Raw genomic sequence first — 22,221 nt, 5'->3', positions numbered from 1 at the left:
AGTCGTACATGCCTGATAGAGTGGTTCGACAGCTTGGTTTCGTGCAAGGCATTCCACGTGAAATTATCAGGCCAGAGAAGGCCAAGAGGCCGACTAACTTGAAGATGTACCAGGTAGACTTCCCAACCGAGATGACAGATGTGATGTGGAGGAGATTTGTCCCTGGTGTTTTGGGTAATTTTACACATGCCACGTGGGCCAATCAAATCCTGACACGTGTCATACTCTGGTTAGTCCGAATTGGACCAGTCTCCATTTGACACGTGTCCCCCCTAAAGCTTGGGGGAAAAAAGCGAACTTTAAGGGCCCAAATCCCGAGAAAGCCGTAATACAGCGCAGCCCAGCAGAGCTAGGTCAGAGTGACCTAATCAGGGGCATGTTTCCCCATTACCCTACAAATAGGGAGATTTTCCCATTTTCGGGACAGGAATGAATTACTACAGCAGACCCTACATTCTCTTACATTAGAGAAGCACCTAATCTCGGAATCTGGGAAGATCTCACTTTTCATTTTTCCGCATCTTCTCCTACATACATTCAAGTACTAACTTGACCGTCGGAGGCGGAGCTTCTACCACCCGGAATCTCCGTTGTTTTGCAGGTACAGGCACAGTCGGATCAGTCCTTGAGCTGTAACTCTTCCGAGGGAGAAAAACACCCAAAACATTTGGCGCCGTCTGTGGGGAGAGTACCTCAAGGATGGTTCAAGAGTCTGTACCGCAACCTGACCCCAAGGCTGTCTAGGCGGAGGTCTTTACAGATGATGAGGATGATGACCCTCAGGTTGAAACGTACATAGCCAAAGATGGCTCTCTCATCACTAAGTGCATCCGTCCCAGAGAGAAACTAGAACGAGGCGAAAGCCAGGCGGGTACTAGTAGGCCCTCAGGTCAGCCGGAAGGGGAAACCCAGTCGGCAAGAGGTCAGGCTCCAGTCACTAGAGACGAGCTCATGAAATTCATGACGAGTTTCAAGAGTGAGATCAAGGATCTGATCGAAAAGAAAATGGCTGGCTCTAGCAAGAGTCAGCCGCCCAAGAAATCTCCTCGAACTGCGAGGAAGAAGCCAGTCAGGGACAGGCAGCCAACACCGCATCCAAAGGACAAGGCAGCCGCAACCCTTGACTGGTCTAAGATCCTTCTGCCCCAAAAGGGTCCAAGAAAGCCCAGCCGGGAGCAACAACCGGTGGGTAACAAAAATTCTACCCCTGACGCTCGACAAATCATCGAGCACAGGAGAAGTCAGCAGCTGTCTGAGTCAGCCTCTACTTCGAGTTTTCCAGACAGCTTCAAAAACACATATGCAGGGAATATTCAATCCTTGTATGAGAGTCATACAGGCGGTAATACTGTCCATTTTGGCCCTCAAATGATTGGGAATGCATCGTATGTACCCCCAATGGTCTACGGTCCGTATTCTCCTCACTTCATGCAGCCGACCCTCTTTGGGGGTCAGGCGGCATATAACGTCCAGCCTTTAGACTGGCAGCTCCGTCTGCTCAAACTTGGTGAACAAACTTCTGCGTTCACCAAGGAGATAACCGAGGCGGCACAGCCGGCTAAGGTTAAGAATGTGTTGGTTTGTGCTTATGATGGTACCACCAACTCAGAGGACCACCTCATGGCCTACTCTAACCTCATGCACATGCAGGGGCTGGAGGATGCTATGTGGTGCCGGTGCTTCCCGGCTACATTGAAGGGCATTTCCCAACAATGGTTTAGCAACCTGCTAGCCGGATGTATCGACAGCTTCAGGAAGCTTGCCTTCCTGTTTGCCTCAAACTTCTCAATGAACATCCCTGCCAAGAAAACAAGTCTTGACTTAAGTACCATCCGGCAGGGAGATAGAGAAGGGCTTCGCTCCTATGTCAGGCGGTTCAACCTGGTGAGAATTGAAATCCAGGGGTTGTCTGACGAGGTAGCCTACATAGACTTTTTCAAGGGTCTGAAGGACGGGTCGACCTTTAAGTTCGACCTTGTCCGAAAGAGGGTCTTCACCTTTCAATAGGCGTTGATAGAGGCGGAGAGCTTTATTCAAGCCACCGACCTCTACTCGTCCAGTAACCAGTCGGACTCAAAGAAGTCCAACAGGCAAAAGGAGAGTCGGTCTGCTCAGCCAGCTCAGAAAGCTGCAGAGAGCAAAAAGAGAAAAGAAGTCTAGGCGGTTGAGGAACCTGATCAGCCGTCCAAAAAGAAGAAGAAGGAATTCAAACCGTATGTCTCACGGTTTGAATTCAATAAAGACTGTTACACCATCTTTACAGAGGTGAAGGACCGGCTGACCATTGAGAAGCCAAATCCCATGAAGAATTCCGTTCAGTCGCGAAACAAGAATAAATACTGTCACTTCCATCAGGAGGTGGGCCATGACACCAACAACTGCTATAGCCTCAAGTGGACGTTGGACCGTCTGGCTGACAAGGGCTTGCTGAAGTCCTGGACTTCTAAGACGAATCCGGGGCAGTCATCAAAAACTGTCCAGCCTACTAGTAGCTCGGATACCGACAAGGATCCGGTCTACACTATAGCAGGCGGATTCGCATGCGGTGGCCCGACCATCCGAGGCACCAAGGATCATCTGAAGAGGATGATTCACTCGGTTGATGATGGACAAGCATCCTCAAGTGGAACATTCCCAGACGTCCTTATCACTGAGAAGGATCGGGGCAAAGTTCGCCGACCGCATGACGACTCGGTTGTCATTGAATGCAAGGTCGCCAACCAGCTGGTTGGCCGGATCCTCATAGACACGTGTAGCTCCTCTGATCTCATCAGCTACAAGTGTCTGTTCCGTATTAACTATAAGCGGGACGGTCTGCGCGACGTCTCCCACCCACTAGTTGGCTTTGGGGGAGGAGTCGTGCACCCAGTCGGACAAATTGACATTCCCATCCGGTTGGGGGAGAAGGGACAAGGGCGGCACATGGTTGTTCGATTCCTGGTGGTTAAAGAGCTGACCGCCTACAACATCATTCTTGGCCGACCCACTCTGAACGAGTGCAGGGCCGTCATCATCCCAGCCCTCATGCTCCTCAAGTATGAAAAGGATGATGGCTTTGTTGGCTCCCTCAACGGGGATCAGAAGACGGCAAAGGAGTGCTATCTCTCAGACGTCAAGCCGACTGCTGCTGCAGCCGGTCAACCGAAGGAGCCAATAGACCTTTATGACGTCAATGACCCTGATTCACTTCCTCAAGCAGCCGCAGAGAAAAGAAAAACTGAACAGCTGGTGGAGGTGAAGAAGGAGAAGAAATATCAATCACTGACCGGGGAACAGTCAGATGATCTCCATCCCCAGCCGGCTAGTGAGCACATTGATATTCCTCTAGACGACAGCCATCCAGAGCGGACTGTTAAGGTGGGGACGCCTGCCTTTGAAAGGCTTGGTGCAGACTTACACCTTCTGCTGAAGATATTCAAAGACATTTTTTCCTTTGAAGAGGAAGAGATGCCAGGCATCAGCCCGGATCTCCGTGTCCACAGACTCGCCGTGGATCCAAAAAAGAAGCCCATCCGGCAAAAGAAAAGAAATCACAGCGAGGAAAGGAGTCAGGCGGCAGCTGCCGAGGTCAAGAAGCTGTTAGACGCCGGGTTCATTCGGCCATGTAACTACTCTAATTAGGTTGCAAACGTGGTGCTTGTTAAGAAGCTGAATAGAACTTGGCGCATGTGTGTTGACTACACTGACTTGAACAAGGCATGTCCAAAGGACAGTTACCCGCTTCTAAAGATCGACAGCCTTGTCAACTCTACAGCCGGGCATGCCTTGATGAGTTTTATAGATGCCTACTCCGACTTCCATCAGATACCCTTGTGGAAAAAAGATCAAGAGAAGACGGCCTTCGTCACTGATCAGGGGTTATTCTATTATACTGTGATGCCGTTTGGCTTGAAGAACGTGCCGGCTACTTTCCAATGGATGATTAATACAGTCTTCATTAATCAGATTGGAAGGAATGTAGAGGCGTACATTGATGACATGATAGTCAAATCCAAGCTACAGACGGATCACCTTGCTGATCTCCGAGAAACCTTCACCACACTCAGGTGGCATAAGTCATGTTAAATCCCAAAAAGTGTGTTTTTGGCATTGAGTCTTGGAAGTTTCTCGAATTCCTGATTGACCAAAGGGGGATAGAGGCTAACCCCGAGAAGATACAGGCGGTGATTGACATGAAGTCACCTCGCTCTGTCAAGGAAGCTCAAAGGCTCACAGGTTGCCTGGCTGCGCTTGGGAGATTCCTCAGCCGATCAGGTGACAAATTTCTTTACTTACTTCTTCCAGGCAATCAGGAAGAAGACTAGATTTGAATGGGGAGATGATGCTGAGGCGGCCTTTCAGAAATTGAAAGAACATTTACTCTCCTTGCCAAGGCTTGTTAGCCCTCTGCCAAAGGAGATGCTCTTCATGTACCTAGCCGTCTCAGATCATGCCCTCAGTGTTGTTCTCCTTGCTGAGAGGGATGACATTTAGCTCCCGGTCTATTTCATTAGCCATGTGCTCAGAAATGCCGAACTCCGGTACCCCATGGTTGAAAATTTTGGCCTCGCTCTTTACATGGCTGTTAAGAAGTTGAAACCATACTTCTTAGCACATCCGGTGGTGATCTACACAGATCAGCCCCTCAAATGGCCAATGGCAACCCTGGATTCATCCGGAAGAATGCTCAAATGGGCCATTGAAATGCAAAGTCTTGAAATCACCTACGAACCAAGAAAGGAAGTGAAGGGTCAGGCGTTTGCCGACTTTATTGTCAAAATGACAAGGCCGGTTGCTCCGGATAAACTTGATCGGGGTTGGAAGGTGCATGTAGACGGGAGCTCTACTATGAACGGCTATGGTGCAGGCATAATCTGTGAATCCCCGGAAGGGGATAAATATGAGTATGCACTACGGTTCAAGTTCCAGGCCTCAAACAATGAGGCGGAATATGAAGCCCTGCTAGCCGGTATTCGCATGTGTAAGGCGGCAGGGGCAACAAAAATTGACGCCTGCTCTGATTTTCAGTTGGTCGTTAGCCAATACCATGGTGAGTATGAAGCCACCCATCCAGCTATGATCAAATATTTGCAGGCGGTCAAGGTTGAAGTAGGGACACTTGAACAATTTCATTTAAGTCAAGTGCCGCGGTCCGAAAATAACCAGGCGGATGCTCTGTCTAAGTTGGCATCCTCCAACTCCTGCGATACGGCTTGGTCAGTAATGGAAAAGCGAAGCACATATGATGACGAGCCCATTGGAATTCTGGACCGAATTTCTACTTGGATGGATGGCATCCGGGCGTATCTCGCAGACGGCACGCTCCCTGATTCACCCCTAGAGGCAGCCGTGCTGAAAAAGCGTGCAGCAAACTTCGAGATAAGAGAAGGAGAGCTCTTGAAGGCGGGTTTTCCAAAGCCCTTACTGAAGTGTGTTACCTCGGAAAAGGGGAAAGAAGTTCTCGAAGAGTTGCATGCGGGATACTGCGCCTCTCACTCAAGCGGCAAATCCCTAGCCGTTAGAGCCAGGCGGCATTATTTCTGGCCCACTCTGGAGTCAGATGCCATGGAATTTGTTAAAAAGTGGGACAAGTTTCAAAGATTTGGCAAGCTTATCCATCGCCCGGCTACTGATCTGACGGCAATCCACAACTAGTCCCGTTTGCTAAATGGGGCATGGACATTCTAGGTCCGTACACGCCTGCGCCAGGCGGAAAACGCTATATTCTTGTGGCTGTGGACTATTTCACCAAGTGTGTGGAAGTAGAGGCGGTCAAAGGCATCAAGACAAAGGATGTCATCTCCTTCATATGGAAGAACATTATCACCCGGTTCGGGGTACCTATGTCTATGGTATTTGATAATGGACCTCAATTTGAGACGCCTCAGCTTAAAACTTGGTTGGAAGATCAAGGGATCTCACATTGTTTTGCATCAGTCGGCCGACCCCAAGCAAACGACCAAGTTGAAGCCTTCAACAAACTCATCTCAGACGGTATTAAGAAGAAAATTGAAAGAGCCGGTGGTTTGTGGGCTGAAGAGTTGATTCATGTCCTATGGGCCATTCGGAGAACTAAAAAAGGGGCAATCGGTGAAACCCCATTTCTCATGGTTTACGGTGCTGAAGCCGTCTTGCCCATCGAGCATTATGAGCCGACTCTGCGACTCATGCTATATGATGAAGAGGTAAACTGGGAGGCCATGCGGCTAGCATTGGACTCACTCCCGGAGCGCAGGGGCAATGCTGCCTTGCGTCATGAGATTTACCATCTGAGAATGACTCATGCCTACAACAAGAGAGTGCACAAATGACCCTTGAAAGTTGGGGACTTTGTGTTACGGAAAATGGAGGCAACCGGTAGGGCCAATGAGCAAAGAAAGCTAACTCCTAATTGGGAAGGCCCCTACCGAATCTATGAAGAATTAAGAAACGACACCTACCACCTAGAAACTCCAGACGGCAGGCGACTGCCTAAAACTTGGAATGTAGATAACTTGAAAAAGTACTACTTCTAAGACTTGTAAATTTTTGTAAATAAAAAGCCTATCAATGCAAAGTTGCTTTTTGTTTTCAATGTTAATTGCTTTGTATATATACATGCACGACCATAATGCTACCGCCTGTCGAAAACACAGACGGTCTATTGAATAAATAAGCTAGGTTAAAAACCAAGCTAAGTTAAGAGACTTAGTGGCTAAAATAACATTCAAACCGAGGCCAATGGCCGGATGCAAACTTATTTTATAAATTCATCTGCTCCTATTTGAGTATGGCGTCCGGCGACGCCCCTTTGGGTGTTATCGTCGCAGAGGGCATCCTATCCTTTGCTCTACAAGCATATGCAGACGGCAAATATTGAACGACCAAATTGGTCAACTCATAGCTGTCTGACCAAAACAGTCTAAAAGAATGATTAGGCTTAACACCGGATGTCAAGTGACATCAGCCGGTTAATTACTGAAGTTCTCTGTTAGGCTGTTCAACAAAATTGTACCAGTCACCCCAATAGGGCAGACGAATCCGGTGCAATGGATTGTAGGAAACCCAGACGGTTATTAAGCTGTTCGGGGTCCATCAGGCAGGCGGACAATATGTTCCTTGCTCCCCTAACTGTCAGGCGGCAATTTCCCGTCTGGCTCACAAAGAGGTTATATACGAATACCTGGTTGGGTAAAACGGTTGTACGTGGTTTGGGGCAATCACTATTGTGATTGATTGACTTAGGAATATTCCCTACTCTTTAAAGTATCAAGCATTCCAAAGTCAATCAAAGTACTGAAACCAACCACACAGCCGCCAGGGGAAAGAGTAGCCGGTATACTATCTGAATTGCCGCATGCTTTAAAAAGTTAGGCAAAAATTCGTAAATGGAAACGAAATCACAAATTCATCAAACCGACTCAGTCGGCAAATTTCATTCAAGCCGGTAAAAACCGGATATTAATGTTTACCGGATAACCCGGGACAAAATAAAAAGTGTCACCTGACTCCTTAGTCGGTAAAAATACACAAGTACTCGGCACGCAGGCCAGAAAAGCATAAATTTGGCATACTGCCACAGATTCAAGGCTGGGCCGCCTGGTTCTCCTCTTTGGGACTCTTCCCATCAGATTGAAGCTCAATGGCTTCTCCTTCTTCGGGGAGCTCCTTGGAAGGTTCTTCAAGCTCAGCGTTTGCCCAGGTCTCGAAGGACTCGGGCTCTGGCTCCCCCTTCTCTCTTAAATACACTACATTTTCAACATATTAAAAAGCCAGAGCCCACAAACCATAGTCCTTGTTGGGGTAGAGAGCTTCCTAAGCGATCTTCATCCGGGCGTCGGAGTCCGCCTTATTTTCAGCAATCAGGCGGTCTTGCTCCGCCTCGATTGTTGCCTTGATATTCATTTGGACTCGCTCCGCATCCTTCTTTAGCCTCTCAACCTCCGCTTTGAGCTTTACATTCTCCTGGGAGGCACCCTGCAAGGCCTTAAGGTCTTCCTCCGCCTTCTTGAGGCTGGTTTCAGCTGTGTTAGCCTTTTCCTTAGCCTCATCTAGGGCTTTTTGAAGACCCTTGATCTGTTCCACCTGTTGCATCAATTCGGCTTTAGTTTCAAGTTCATTAATTGTACATTGATATTCAGCAACATCTTGAGAATCCCTATCTAATCTAGTGGCTCTCTTTACCTCCTCCCTCTTCCGGGCATATGGCCGTTTGAGTCCATCAACCCTGAGCATGGTCTGTACATACAAACGGTGTCATTCATGCGGGAGAAATTATACTTAGTTCCAGCAAAGGGGAATAAGGTATACCTTAGACAGGAGTGCAGTAATACGTTCAACATTGAACGTCTCAATGCCCGGGATGGCATCCTTCTCCTTTTTGGGAACGGCTGCCAGCATGGACCGGGCATGCGCCTGGACATTCGGCCATTGGGGGATTGATCTGCACCATATGTGAAAGGGGGTGAGTGAGCTATATAGGCAGCACCAGCTTGATGCCGGCTGTCGGACAAAGAAGTCTGTTGGGAGTGAGATTTCACTCATAACGGCCATCCCAGCTCAAGCGGGGATTCGAAGGGATTGTATTTACCTTCAGGAGCTTGGGGGATTGCACCACCCCCAGGCATAGAGAGGCCGGATGGGACCATATCAAAGCCCACTCCAAAGCCTCCAATGGTGACATTTCTCCCCCCGAGGCGGAGGCGGGTCCTCTTAGAAGAGCCTTCAGGGCCTGTCTTACCTGAAGCCGCTTTGGCGGATTTTGAAGGCTTGGTTTGGGTGGAGGCGGTCTCATCCCATCCCTGTTTGGCTAAGTTCTTAGTAAAGGACCTAGGTGCCTCTCCATCCTGCAATTAGCGAAGTATTAAATATACAACCGGCAATGTTTGTTGGAAACAATAGTCCAAGGAGTTAGACGGTTCTTACCTCAGCCTTCAGCTTGGCGGCCTTAGCCTCCGCCAGGTCCCTCCGGATTTGTGCAGAGGAACGCTTGGGAGTCTTTTCGTCAGCCACCATGTTCAAAGCTTCTTCTACAAAAATAATGAACGCATGATTAGTGCAAAATCATAATTGGCTAACAATAGTATAAGCGGAGTTAAACCAGATGTATATCAAACATACGCTTTGGAAACATCGTGCTAAGCCCACAAGCGGATAAAAACCACGCGCACATGGGAATCCAATTATTAGGGACCTTTATTACGTCCCCGGTTGAGAGTGTCTCCGTATGGAGCTCAAAAAACTTGGTTTCCATGATAGCGTCATAGTCGTCCCCAGGGATCCGGGGAAGGGCACATTTGCGACCTAGTAGGTCGGGCTTTTTATTATACCGGCGTAGCTTCCGGTTCTCTCGATGGGTTGGGGCAGATAGCAAGTAGAAACGGGTTTTCCAACCGTCGTATTTGGACACTTTGTCCAATGTCATTTGGTACTAAGGGAGAGTGGTCAAGGTGTACCACGCCCTCCAACGGCCTGGGTTACGGCTTAGATAGTGCATGTGAGCAAAAGCCTCCCAGCCGGGATTCAAGTCTTGCATCTCACAGGCGGCTACATACCCCAGAATATTAGCCCATGAATTCGGGGAGAGCTGCCAGACGCCCAGGCCATAACCCCTGAGTATGGCTCTCATAACATGGTGAAGCGAGAACCGGAGGCCTGCTAGGAATGCCGCCTCATAGCATCCAAAGTAGGCGTTGGTGTTCTCCTGGTCATCTTTCCAGGAGATGGTGCCTAGCTCAGGCGACACCTGGATAGTATATCCATTTCCCAGAGGCCGTTTCTGTACAAAGCTTTCAATGCCTATTAGCATTGCCCGCCTGTCTTTAGCGGAGATATGGATCTGAAAGGGATCATCCTTTGCTTCCCATTTTATCCTCTCTTCAGCCTCACTATCCTCAAGCGGGGAAAGAGGGGCATTACTATCATCCTCAGAGCTAGACCCTGAGGCGGAGCTTTCGCCATCTCCCGTGTCGCCGGCTGACCCCGATGCAGACTCTTCCCCGTCTCTATCTTCGGGGCCAGCTTCATCAAGGTCCATCTGGGAGATGGCTCCCTCCCCATCTCTACCCTCATCGTATAGGATTGTGTCACTTGGGGTTCTAGGAATCCCAGACGGGGAATATTCCCCTGAGCTTTCATTGCTCTCTGACCCCTCAACCGGGGTTACCTCATCAGACGGCACTTCCAAAGTACCGTCTCTTCGACGCCGTCTAGTGGCTGTCAATTTAGTTCTAGCCATCGTGTCCTGCACAGACACATAGATGGTCGGCTGAGGAGTATAAAATTGCTCCATGCACCCAGAGCCGGCACTCCCAGTCCTAGACTCAGTCGTACCAGGAGACCGGCTGACTACTGACCTAGGCCGTGCCGTGTGTTTTGGTGATGAGCCTATTTATTGAATGAATTGAAGCAAATGTAAATGAGCTGAAGGGAGTAGAGGCGGTACCTTACGTTTGTCTTTGAAAGGCGGGCAAACGGTGATGACCGACTGAGACGCTGCTGAAGTTGACTTTGCTTGCTTGGGGCACAGGCGGTTGTAAACCGGCTGATGCAAGTGGAAAATGAACAACGCTTGCGCACGCGGGCAGACGACAAATTTTCTCTCTCTAGGATTGGTGATTTTCTCTCTCTAGAATGTTTTGGAAACGTCCAAAATGAGGGGGGTAAATTGCTTATTTATAGAGGGATAAAAAACAGGGGCATCCTAATAATTTCTCCGGAATGTGAAAGGTTAAATTTTCACAGTAAAAAAAAAACTATTTCCTATGGCTGAGTGACATGTGTCACAGATGCCACGTGGCACGCCACGTCACATTTGTGAGGGGCAAATGTTTTGGGTAATTTTACCCATGCCACGTGGGCCAATCAAATCCTGACACGTGTCACACTCTGGTTGGTCCGAATTGGACCAGTCTCCATTTGACACGTGTCCCTCCTAGAGCTTGGGGGAAAAAATCGGCGTTCAAGGGCCCAAATCCCGAGAAAGCCATAATACGGCGCAGCCCAGCAGAGCTAGGTCAGAGTGACCTAGTCAGGGGCACGTTTCCCCATTACCCTACAAATAGGGAAATTCCCCATTTTCGGGACAGGAATGAATTACTACAGCAGACCCTACATTCTCTTACATCAGAGAAGCACTTGATCTCGGAATCCGGGAAGATCTCACTTTTTATTTTTCCGCAATTACTAACTTGACCGTCGGAGGCGGAGCTCCTACCACCTAGAGTCTCCGTTGTTTTGTAGGTACAGGCGTAGTCGGATCAGTCCTCGAGCTGTAACTCTCCCGAGGGACAAAAACACCCAAAACACCTGGGGTATCTCAGAGTTTAGTTTTAGGTGCCCTCACCAGACTTAGTGCTGGAGCTCCTTCTATTACGCCTGGTTACATGCAGTGGTTGTACAGGTTTTCTCACCCTCGGGTATCTCCAAGTCCAGCAGTTACAAGCAATCTAAAGAGCGGACTAACACTGATTATGTAAGTTTTTGTGTTTATTTTACTATTTAGAATGACTTATAATAATTGTTGTTTATATAATATGTTATTGTGTGATTTGCAGTGGATGAGTCGGTCCATGGAGATTCACCAAAGAGCATTGGCTGAGTATCCTCACATGTCTAGTGAGACTAGGACAATGACGGAGCAGCTTGTATTTGATTGGAAGTCAAAAATGGGACTCTAGATTGCTTTTTTGGTCGTGTTAGTGGTTTTTATGTGAACTTGTTTGAATTGCTTTATATTTCTTTTTTATTAGTCATGTACTATAAGAATTGGATAGTGTATATTTCTTAGTTTTTGTTGCACATACTATCTAACTAATGCATCCCACATGTTCCTTCTAGCTTCATATTGTTGATCCCATCCATTAACACTAGCCTCGTGGTGCTCAGTCCACCAACCGGCGATCGACGGGAGAGGTGAATCAGGTGCAAGGTCAAGACGGATGAAATGTGATCCACCAACTGTAGCAATCACGAACTCCCGACTCGATGACAGGACCCTGTTTCGTGCCCTCAGCGGTAACACTGTGATGCATGGGTAGTAGCAAGTTGGTACTAGGCCTACCCCGAGACAAACCACCCTTGCGTTGAACCACGTAGAAATAGGAAATAAATCTTGAATAGTTACCATCCAATGCCGCTCCCCAACAACCCCACCATCCCATCAAATACGCTCTATGTTCATCCATAGTTGTCCAAGCCCGTAAATCCGTTCGTACAAATCAGGATGACCGGCGATCTCGTTCGCTATTGTTTCCCGAGCGTCAAACCATAGTGCCTGATCACCAAAGAAGAAGTCGGCGACACAACGAAAGCCACAGTTCCCACCACCAATGACATCCTTCCAAGACGTAATGTACGGCAACATCGGGCCCGAAAGCTGGTTCAAATACTTGCACTGACTAATGTCACACGGATCTGCTGCACATAATTACAAAGATTAATTATTAGTAAAGCTACAAGATGAAATACATATAATTTTTAAAATCACTAGACTTTTAATATTACTTGTTTCTTAGTCACGACCACGTTGACTGTATTGACGGTTCACATGCTCGAAATAACTTCGATCACGCCTGGTGTCATTGTTCCTCCGTCGACCACGAACGTTGAGGTTCACATGTGGTTCTTCAAGTTGTGTATGATCCGGGTGCAGCTCCTCTTCAATGATGCGCGATAAATTTCGACGTACAGCATGATCACTTTCCATGACTTCATCAACAAGGGAACGAAAATGTGCAGCCTCCTCGGTCAAATCGTTAACCAATTCTGGAATGTTAACACCATCACCAATAACCAAAGTCTTCCAAAAAGAATGAATTTGGCTGCTATATAAGCCTGTCTGTGCAACTAGCGAATCATGTATATGGCAGGCACACGGTACACCATGAGTCACACGCATAGCACATCCACAACGTTCATAAACCTAGTAACTCAAATCCCGCATCCTTTTGGTCTCCGCATGAAGTACTTTCAAGCAATGTTGAGACACTTTGCCATTTATACGTGGCAGTGGCAATTGTCTGTACATCTCCCTAATTTTAGACCTTGATGACTCCAAACTATTACGAATTTCAATAATTAAATTACCGATATGACAATGGACTCGGGCCCATACGGTATCCAAAGAACCTACCATTGATTCCAATTAGTAAAAACATTTTGCTATTATTTATTATAATTACAGTTACAAAATAAAGACAATAACTAATATAGTAAAACAACTAACCTGTGGATGATTCAAACCACGTTTTCACTGCTGAATGTTGGCTCTCAACTCTACAGTTGGTGGTGTTACCAAAGTGAAGAATTTGGTTCGTCCAATACGTCACAAATTTGGTTTTATGACACAGCCATGTTCCCTCAATGTACTCAATCACTGCCGGAAAACTTGCCCACCTTGCTTTCATGGTAGCCAGAGCATGATCATACTCCGCCTCAGTTGATGCATCCATAATACGTTTCCATTTGCCATTTTAAAAACTGGCACCAATCTTCTTGTTTTTGAACATCTTTGTCACCGTAGCCTCCACATCTTTGTTAATGTGCCATCGACAGAGTAAATGCGACGTCCCTGGAAACACTTCTCTCAAAGCCGCACATGGCCCAAGTTCACGGTCTGACAAAAATACTGATAGCTCTTTATCAAACCCAATCAATTCCCTTAATATCTGCAACACCCACCGATAGCTAGCCGTGCACTCGTTGCGCATGAAAACATAACCAACTAGAAAATTCTGGTTTGTCGGTGTCACGCCTACTATCTCAAAGAACGACATGCCATATCATTGGTCTTGTAAGTAGAATCCATCCCTATGACGTGTGGGTATGTGCGGAGTATGTTGACCGTGATCGGGTGCACCATAAATGCATGTTGCAAGACGTCGAGATCATCAGACATGACCCATTAAATGTACTTACTCTCTCTTGCCAAATGAAGAAATTGCTGAACAACTCCTCTTCCTTCGGACATCTCCATCCTGAAGTCATTTCGGCAATTGTAAATGTGCCTGATGTTTGGATGATCATCAGGAAATTGCTCTGCAATAGTTGCCATGATGTTACGGGGCGCAACCTTGGACTTTGTCATGTCACGCACAACCTGTTTTGCACCCGGGCTCAATCCGCTCACTTTACGATGACCCTCTTCATACACAATCATTAGGTGGTTATGTGTCCCATGTGATCATTTTTCGCACGGATCTTTCAACTATTAGTGCTGACTTCATAATATATCTTGATGTAGAAAGGACAACCATCAGCTTTGGTTTTTGTGTCCTTCCGTATCGCGTTCTCCAAATCTCTCGACTTGCTCCTCCGTGACCGATCACATCTCAAATATCGATACGGCCAACCATCTCTGGTTTTGTTATAAGACGATTTCACCAAAATAAATCTCAGATTTATGGAAACAGCATCCGTCCATGTAACCGCATCCTCAAACGTTGGAAATAACGTATCCGTAACGAAATTCCCACTATAATCCACACCGTCACCGCCGTCTTCAGATTCCATATCTTATACAAATTAAACAAAACAACGGTTTATGTCATTATGTTCTTTTTTATAATATTAATAATAATATTTATAAACTAATAATATTATTAACATTAATAACTAATACTAATAACAACAATCATAATAGCAACAACAATAATCATAAACACCACCAACAACAATAACAATATTAATAATATAAATAACAAAACAATTAATACCCTAACATAATTACTAATTAATATAATAATAATAATAAGGTTTCAAAAAATAAAATTACTACTAATAATAATAATAATAATAATAATATTACTACTAATAACAACAACAATTACAAAACAATAATAACATTATTACTAATTACTCAAATTATCAAAAACTAAATCACAACAACAATTAAAAAAAAATTAATTAACTTAAACAATATTTCAACTAATAATATTTATAAAACAATATTACAACTAATAATATTATTAACATTAATAACTAATACTAATAACAACAATCATAATAGCAACAACAATAATCATAAACACCACCAAAAACAATAACAATATTAATAATTTAAATAACAAAACAGTAATACCCTAACATAATTACTAATTAATATAATAATAATAATAATAATAATAAGGTTTCAAAAAATAAAATTACTACTACTAATAACAACAACAATTACAAAACAATAATAACATTATTACTAATTACTCAAATTATCAAAAACTAAATCACAACAACAATTAAAAAAAAACTGAATAATGGGACATCCGCCCAAAATTTCCAGATGTCCCATGGTGGATCCGCCTAAAATTTCCGGATCCACCATGGAACATCCGGAAATTTTGGGCGGATCTATACTTCCGCCTAAAATTTCCGGATGTTCCATGGTGGATCCGGAAATTTCAGGCGGATCCACCATGGGACATTCAGAAATTTTGGGCGGATGTCCCATTATCAGAAAATAAAAAAATAAAAAAAAAACTTACAGAATGTTCCGACGCATTCTCCGGCGTACGAATGTTCCAATCGTCCATCATCCAAGACTCGTCGGAAAAAACTTGATGATTAATTTTTTTTTAAAAAAAAACGATTTAAGGTGGTCGTGGGGACCGATGTGGTGGGCTCGGGATTCACGGTGTACTAGTTTGAGGGGACCGTTAGTATGTAAAATGTGCATGAAAGGAACAAAGTCCATTTTAAATATTACAACTTGCATAGAGGGCATATTTGTCCATTGAAATCAAAATGGGAGCGTTACTATGTAAAATGGGAGCGATGAATAACAATTCACCTAATTGTTACCTAGATTTTAGAGAGATAACAAATGAGTGGATGGGTAATGGTAATGGTAATGTTTACATAAATCTTCCAATCAAACACTTAATACCAGTAATGGTTTAATTAAATTTGTTTCCAATCCAAAAAGAACTCCTACCAATCATGCTTTTAGATCACTCTCATATCATTGACACATGAAATTTTTTGGGGAAAAAAAAATCATGAATTCATGAGAAAATTTTCATTACCAGCTTAGGAAAATTAGTTATCGACTTATCTTCACATGGTGAGGACTTCTTTGCATTGGAACATGTACTACAAATAGCTAGTCAGAAAAAAAAAAAAAAAAAAAAAAAAAAAAAAAAAAAAAAAGCGAAAAAGAGCAAGCCCAAGTTAATCTTTTTTATTAACAAAATTTGTATTCTTTGTAGTTTGAGTTGTCTATTCTCATATGAAAGATTTTTGAATGGGACAAATCCAAAAGAAAAGGGAGTAAATAAAATATTCCCAACAGTTTCTGATCTTAACCCAAAAACTATATAAAAAGCCTTTAAATTGCCGTGTTTACTGGAGGATTTTTTTTCCCCTTAGTTGAGTCCTTTAGGACCCAACTTAGTAGAGGATAAGAAATCCTGTACTGGCCCATTTATTTTTTTTTTTTGTTATTCTTTCTATCGTTCGTGATTCTAGTAGTTCATATTCAATGGTCAGTCTTGTCACCTTATGTCCTAGGTTCTTACCACATCTTATATTATAAAATAAAAAGGTTCTGCATTGTGTAGGAATAGCATGTGCGTGTTTGTAAATATTATAATAAAATAAAAGTGTCTTAGAAAAGGACATAATTGACCAACACAAATTCTTGACAAAGGGTCTGTTCTTTTCATATTATTTTCAGTTCAGTTTAGTTCATCTCTAATAATTTCAGTTCAATTCAATCCAGTTTAGTTCAGTTTAGTTCTTAATTTCCTTCTCTCATAAAATATTCAGTTCAGTTCAGTCAATTAGAACAGGCCCGAACTTTCATTAATTTATTGTAAGACGGATTGTTTTGTTCAGTTGAAAATTAGAACTTCCCATAATTTGCAAAATTATGGGAATTAAATTCCTATAATCATATTCATGGGAATGTTAAGTTATCCTTATAAACTACAAAAGTTATCGTTTTTCGAACATATTTTCCCTTAAACAACACTTATAATGTTTTAATCACATTAGTTATCATATTATGTATCCATTAGAAATAATTACATATTAAAATACAATCCAACTCATTACAAATTAAAAATTACCCTTAAATGGATTAAAACTAGTATAAAAATTGTTAAAGCTAACTTCAAATTGACTATCATACAATAAAGTTAACGTAAACACGCCTTAAACAAGACTTATTGACTTATCATTTGCCAGTATATATGTAACTGTTAAGGAGATTCATTGTAAAAAAAGTAACTTTGCAAATTTGATAAATGTCAGTTTTGTAACATGCAAAACCTATCAATTTGATGCATCAATCAAAATTAAATGTTATACCTATCAAATGAGCTAAGACCTTTCAAACTTTAATTTTATTAGATAAATGTAATGTTTAGTGTAATATTTAAATAAAAAGGTCAAATTTGATAAATGTAACATTAATCAACTCTGAACAATGAATCTCCGTATTTTAGTCAATCTGGTGCCCAATCTAACTACAATAAATTAAAAAGCTTTGTTTGTTATACTTACATCAAACCCTATATATCTCATATTCTGAACCTTGCATTTTTTATTGGTTATGCACCCACACAAATTGCCCACTGTTCCACGAGGAAGTAGAAATGGAGCAATATTATATATTTGTTGGTACATAACATGATAATTCGTAAATATTTTAAAAATTAACATTAGTACCACTGAAATGTAAAATGTATCATTGTTATTACAATAATACAGTAAATTGTTAAAATTACACTAAAGATTGTTACAATGGTATACTTTTGAAGCTAATATACATACCACTAGGTTGTGAAATTATGCCATTGGAGTGTAATGGTATAATAGCAGTTGTAATGGTATTTAAATGATTATAGTGGTACAATAAAAACCTGAAAAATTAAAGTGATATTATGTAATCTCGTCACCTTTTTGTTGTACTAAGTTATCATTATGCCCCCTATTATGTACCAATAGGACAATAAGTACATAACTTTCCGCCCTTTAAAATGTCTCACTATTCCACTATGAAACTTGACACACATCGTATATACATCTCTCGCCACGTTAAACTCCTTGAACACATCTTTCCTTCTTCAAATAAAAGGCCTCCCTCTCTCTTCCAATTCTTGAAGAATGGGCACCTTTATAAGTTTCCATTCTCATCGTTACACAAAATCACTCATTCTGTTGCTCACTTAAACTTAGCCCAAACCACCTTCAAACAAAGGCCCAACATTACAATCCAAAACAAACCTAACTCCACACTCCAACACAAGCCTAACACCGTACACTCTTCTCCATCCTCATTAGTCATTTTTTAATTCTACTCCCTCTCCACCTCTAGCCTAAACAAATTAGAGGTAATCTTGGGCAAGCCCAGCCGAAAGGAAAAAATAAGCCTAATATGTTGGGCTGGGCTAAAAATGCTTGTCTAAAACCTATAAAATAACGTAATGCCTTTGTTTTACGTTTTTTTGGCTAATTTAGGGGTGCTAATTGAGTTGAGCAGCTCGCGAGCAACTCGTACTCGACTCGGTCAAACTCGACTCGAGTTAGCCCGACTCGAATTCGACTCGACTCGAGATGTTAACGAACACGAGTTGAGCAAGCTCTAACTCAACTCGATAAGCTCGTGAGCAACTCGATAATATAATATTAATATAGAATTTACAAACAAAGTTACTATCTTTAAACAAACTTGACACTTATTAAGCCTTAATTTATATCATAAAAAAATAAAGAGTAAATTTTTAATAAAATCTATATATAATAAGGAAAATAATATAAATTGAACAAAAACTAAATAAAGGCATATAATAATAGAAGGACCAAAATTTTAACGAGCAGATTGTGAGCTACTCGACTCGACTCGAAACTTTAACGAGCACGAGTCGAGCAGGTTTTATTTGCTCGAAACTTTAGCGAGCACGAGTTGAGCACATGTAAAAAGTTTTCGAGTTGAGTCGAGCACCCCTCACCTCGTGATCGACTCGCTCGATAAGCACCCCTAGGCTAATTTATAGCTCAATTTGTACTCTTAACTTCTTAAGAACTAAAATCACCTTCAAAATTTCACTTGAGCAATTTTCGCGGCTAAAAAATAACTATATGCAAATTGAGATCTTTCTTAACATATAAGACGAGCATTTATGTTATTATTTTTGCCAAATTCAAGTGCAATTCGGTTTCTTAAGATTTAAAATGACCCCAAAACTTTAACAGAAATATTTTTAGCATCTAAATAATAGAGAAATAAAATTTTATAGTTGACCACTAATGAAACCTAACGAAAGAAGTTTACTATTAAAAAAATCTTTTTTTTTTCTTTTTTTTTCGATAATAGTAAAATAAAATAAAATAGAATTTTATATTGCAAACGTTCTTCAATATTATTGTAATAATCAATTATAACATACACTTGCTTTTCATGCGTACAACAAATCTGAGTTAAAAAGAAATCTTATATTTCATGTAACATTATATAGTTACATTAACACACAACACTGCTTATCTAATACATAGTAATTATTAATTCAATTCGACACTCAACCCCACCCCCATCCCTAAATGAGAGGGGTAGGGTTAGGGTTAGAGTAATACAAGAGAACATAATCAATAATTAATTAATTTTCTGTAGGAAATGCCTCAATAATTGAAACAAACGCAGAAATTGTGATGATGTTGTAACGAGCAAAGCCAGCTTCCTTTAACAGTTTGTTCCACTCATGTTGCGTCCTCTCTTTGCCACCAACACAAAGTGCCATCATCAATAAATCACAACCTAACTTTGTTTCATCAAAAAGGCCTCTACCTTCCGGATTTAGAACTATGTCTACTATAATCACCTTTCCTTTGTTTTTGGATACCGCCTTTTGGCAGTTCTTCAAAATCTTGATGCAATCATCATCTCCCCAATCATGCAAAACGGACTGCATTAATTAAGAAAGAAATAAGTTATACAATATTTTAATGAAATAACAATATCACTCGAACTAAAATACAAATATGATTGGAAGGCTTAGGTCCGTCCTCCATATTTATTAAGTTATAAGTTGTTAAATACGAGTCTAGCTCACACTCTTTTTTAAAAGAGAAAGTACCGCTTTATCTATCCAAAGAAGTATCATCTAACTAGAAACTTAATGGTAATTAGTCGAAAGATCAAAATAGCCTTTTAGCTTTATAAAGTGTGTTACCCTTTCCTCTGTTATCAATAAGGGACATTCATAGCTATGCTTCAACAAACTAGGATTTGCGACTAATATAGGCTAGTGTATCACAATGAGTTTTGAGAGTGTACCTTGATAAAGACGGTGTCGGCCGAAGGGATCTCCTTGAACATGTCACCACCAACATGGGTGATACCTTGAAATCGAGGGGCGGACTCAACAACATGAGGCTGATCAAAATTGATTCCTTTAATATGTGGGTGAGCCTCGACAATCTTTGCCATAGCTTTCCCAATACCACCACCAACATCAACTAGGGTTCCTTCAAGTTTACTAAACCCTTCCTTATACCCACATAAAATAGCGTCCAATATAGTCTTAGTAACGGATGCCATTCCTGTATTAAAAAGCTTATTGAACTCATCATCCTTGGATCCCTTCTCCCAAATACTTTCACCATAGGCTTTCTCAAAAGCGGTCCCACCTTCCTTGATCGAACGACCTATCTCTTGCCACGGGGCCATCATCGACGGGTGGGTGAAGGTGAGAAACATAGGAGCAAGGCTCAACTCATTATCATGTAAAAGCCATCTAGATGTAGGTGTAAGACCATACAAAGCCTCTCCTTCATCTTTTGATGTCGATTTTCGATTATAATCAACGGTGAAGATTTTGTTCCATGCTAGTAGTTGCATGAGACGTGCAAGACATGGTACATCAGGAGATGCAGACTCTAGCTTCGAAGCTATGTGTGACAAGCTCATTGGTAGGCCATGGGAGTGTATGATATCGGCTATTCGGAGCTCCACGGCCGATTTTATCGCTAGCGAATGGACGAAGCCAAACAAGTGATTGAACACTTGAGCTTGGCCTTGAAGGAGCTCATTAGCATCCTCGTTAACAATGTTTGTGTTTAAGTTGCTCATCTCTCTCTTTTTCTACTCTTATTATTCTTTAACTTGGCTTTTTTTAGTAGATGTGTATAAATTATGGAGAAGTTTGTACGTTATTTATAGGACAATCTTGCTAACAAACACATTAGACGTAAGGTATGATGAGTTCAAGCTAGATACATCATTATAGTAATAATAAAATCAATATGAAGAATTGCGTGGATGAAGTTGATAATTAAATAATTCAGTATAATGATTTGGTTAGAATTTTATAAACTAATACTGCTACGAAAATATAAAACTAATCATTCACCTTTAATGTTGCATATATTAATAATATGATAATAGTGCAATTATAATGTGATAGTACTGTACAAATCAGTATTCTAGAATGGAAAGGATAATACATGCATAATTGCATAAATTGATGTCAAATCAAGATTGGAGTGCGCCTTGTACAATAACGTCTTGGTACAAAGATTTTATAATATTAAACAACAAATTATTGTTTTCTTTTGTTTTTGAAGAACAAATTATTGTTTTCTAATACGGCTGCTTGTTAAACGAGGCAACGTTTAATTGTTAATTTTATTTTTATTACTGTTTATTGATTTATGTTTTTGTAATGAGACGTCTAATTGAATTCACTAACTTTTATATGTGACTGGTCACACCGTGTGGTCAACTATTATGTGGTTACTGTAGGCATCGTTTGAAGTGCGCCTACGTTAAGCATATGTGAATATGCTTGGCCCTCTTAGGAAATGGAAATTGACATATATGATTAGGCACAACGATTAGGGACAAGGAAAATAGGGAGCCGCCAACAAGTTTTTAAGGAACTTGTAAACCATTCACTTATCAATAAAGGCAACCACGAATAAAGGACAACGATAAGCAACAACGATTGACCCGTGAAGGTTACACCCCATTCATAATCCATGAGATTACTAACTCCATTTGGTTCGGAACCACGAAAGGAGGATCGGGGATGATGGTACGAAGTGAGTCATAGAACCACATTTGCCCGTATTGGCCTCTACTCGATTCTTATAGTGAAAAATATTCCCTATAATCTCAAAGGCATGCAAACAAAGATTCAATTTGCTCCAAACTATTATTATGCTAAATTGGTTGAATATTAATGCAACATATAATTCTAAAATATTTGTGATCACTTGATTAAATAACAAGATTAAAAAAGATCCTAAACCGGTTGTCCAAATTATCTT

The 22,221-nt window shown here is 42.0% G+C and overlaps 1 protein-coding gene across 1 annotated transcript; it reads right to left on the bottom strand.

Moving 5' to 3' along the window:
* Positions 1 to 19,550: 19,550 nt before the first annotated feature.
* LOC145588739 ((R,S)-reticuline 7-O-methyltransferase-like) lies at positions 19,551 to 21,038 on the bottom strand. Its single transcript, XM_081645348.1, has 2 exons — positions 20,228 to 21,038; positions 19,551 to 19,856 (listed from the first exon to the last, which is right to left on the bottom strand). The coding sequence occupies exons 1-2, from the start codon at positions 21,020 to 21,022 to the stop codon at positions 19,551 to 19,553; spliced, it is 1,101 nt and encodes a 366-aa protein (XP_081501474.1). The 5' UTR covers positions 21,023 to 21,038.
* Positions 21,039 to 22,221: the final 1,183 nt, after the last annotated feature.

The sequence above is a fragment of the Chenopodium album genome, chromosome 17 (genome assembly GCF_948465745.1).
Source record: "Chenopodium album chromosome 17, dcCheAlbu1.1, whole genome shotgun sequence".
Taxonomy (NCBI): Eukaryota; Viridiplantae; Streptophyta; class Magnoliopsida; order Caryophyllales; family Amaranthaceae; genus Chenopodium; species Chenopodium album.
The sequence above is the reverse complement of the archived record's forward strand: the minus strand, read 5'-3'. Positions and strand labels throughout refer to the sequence as shown.

Excerpts from the sequence above, each read along its gene's own strand:
- LOC145588739 (XM_081645348.1), bottom strand. The coding sequence starts at position 21,022 with ATGAGCAACTTAAACACAAACATTGTTAACGAGGATGCTAATGAGCTC. Across the intron at positions 19,857-20,227 it reads CCGACACCGTCTTTATCAAG|TCCGTTTTGCATGATTGGGG; the intron begins GTACACTCTCAA and ends TAATTAATGCAG.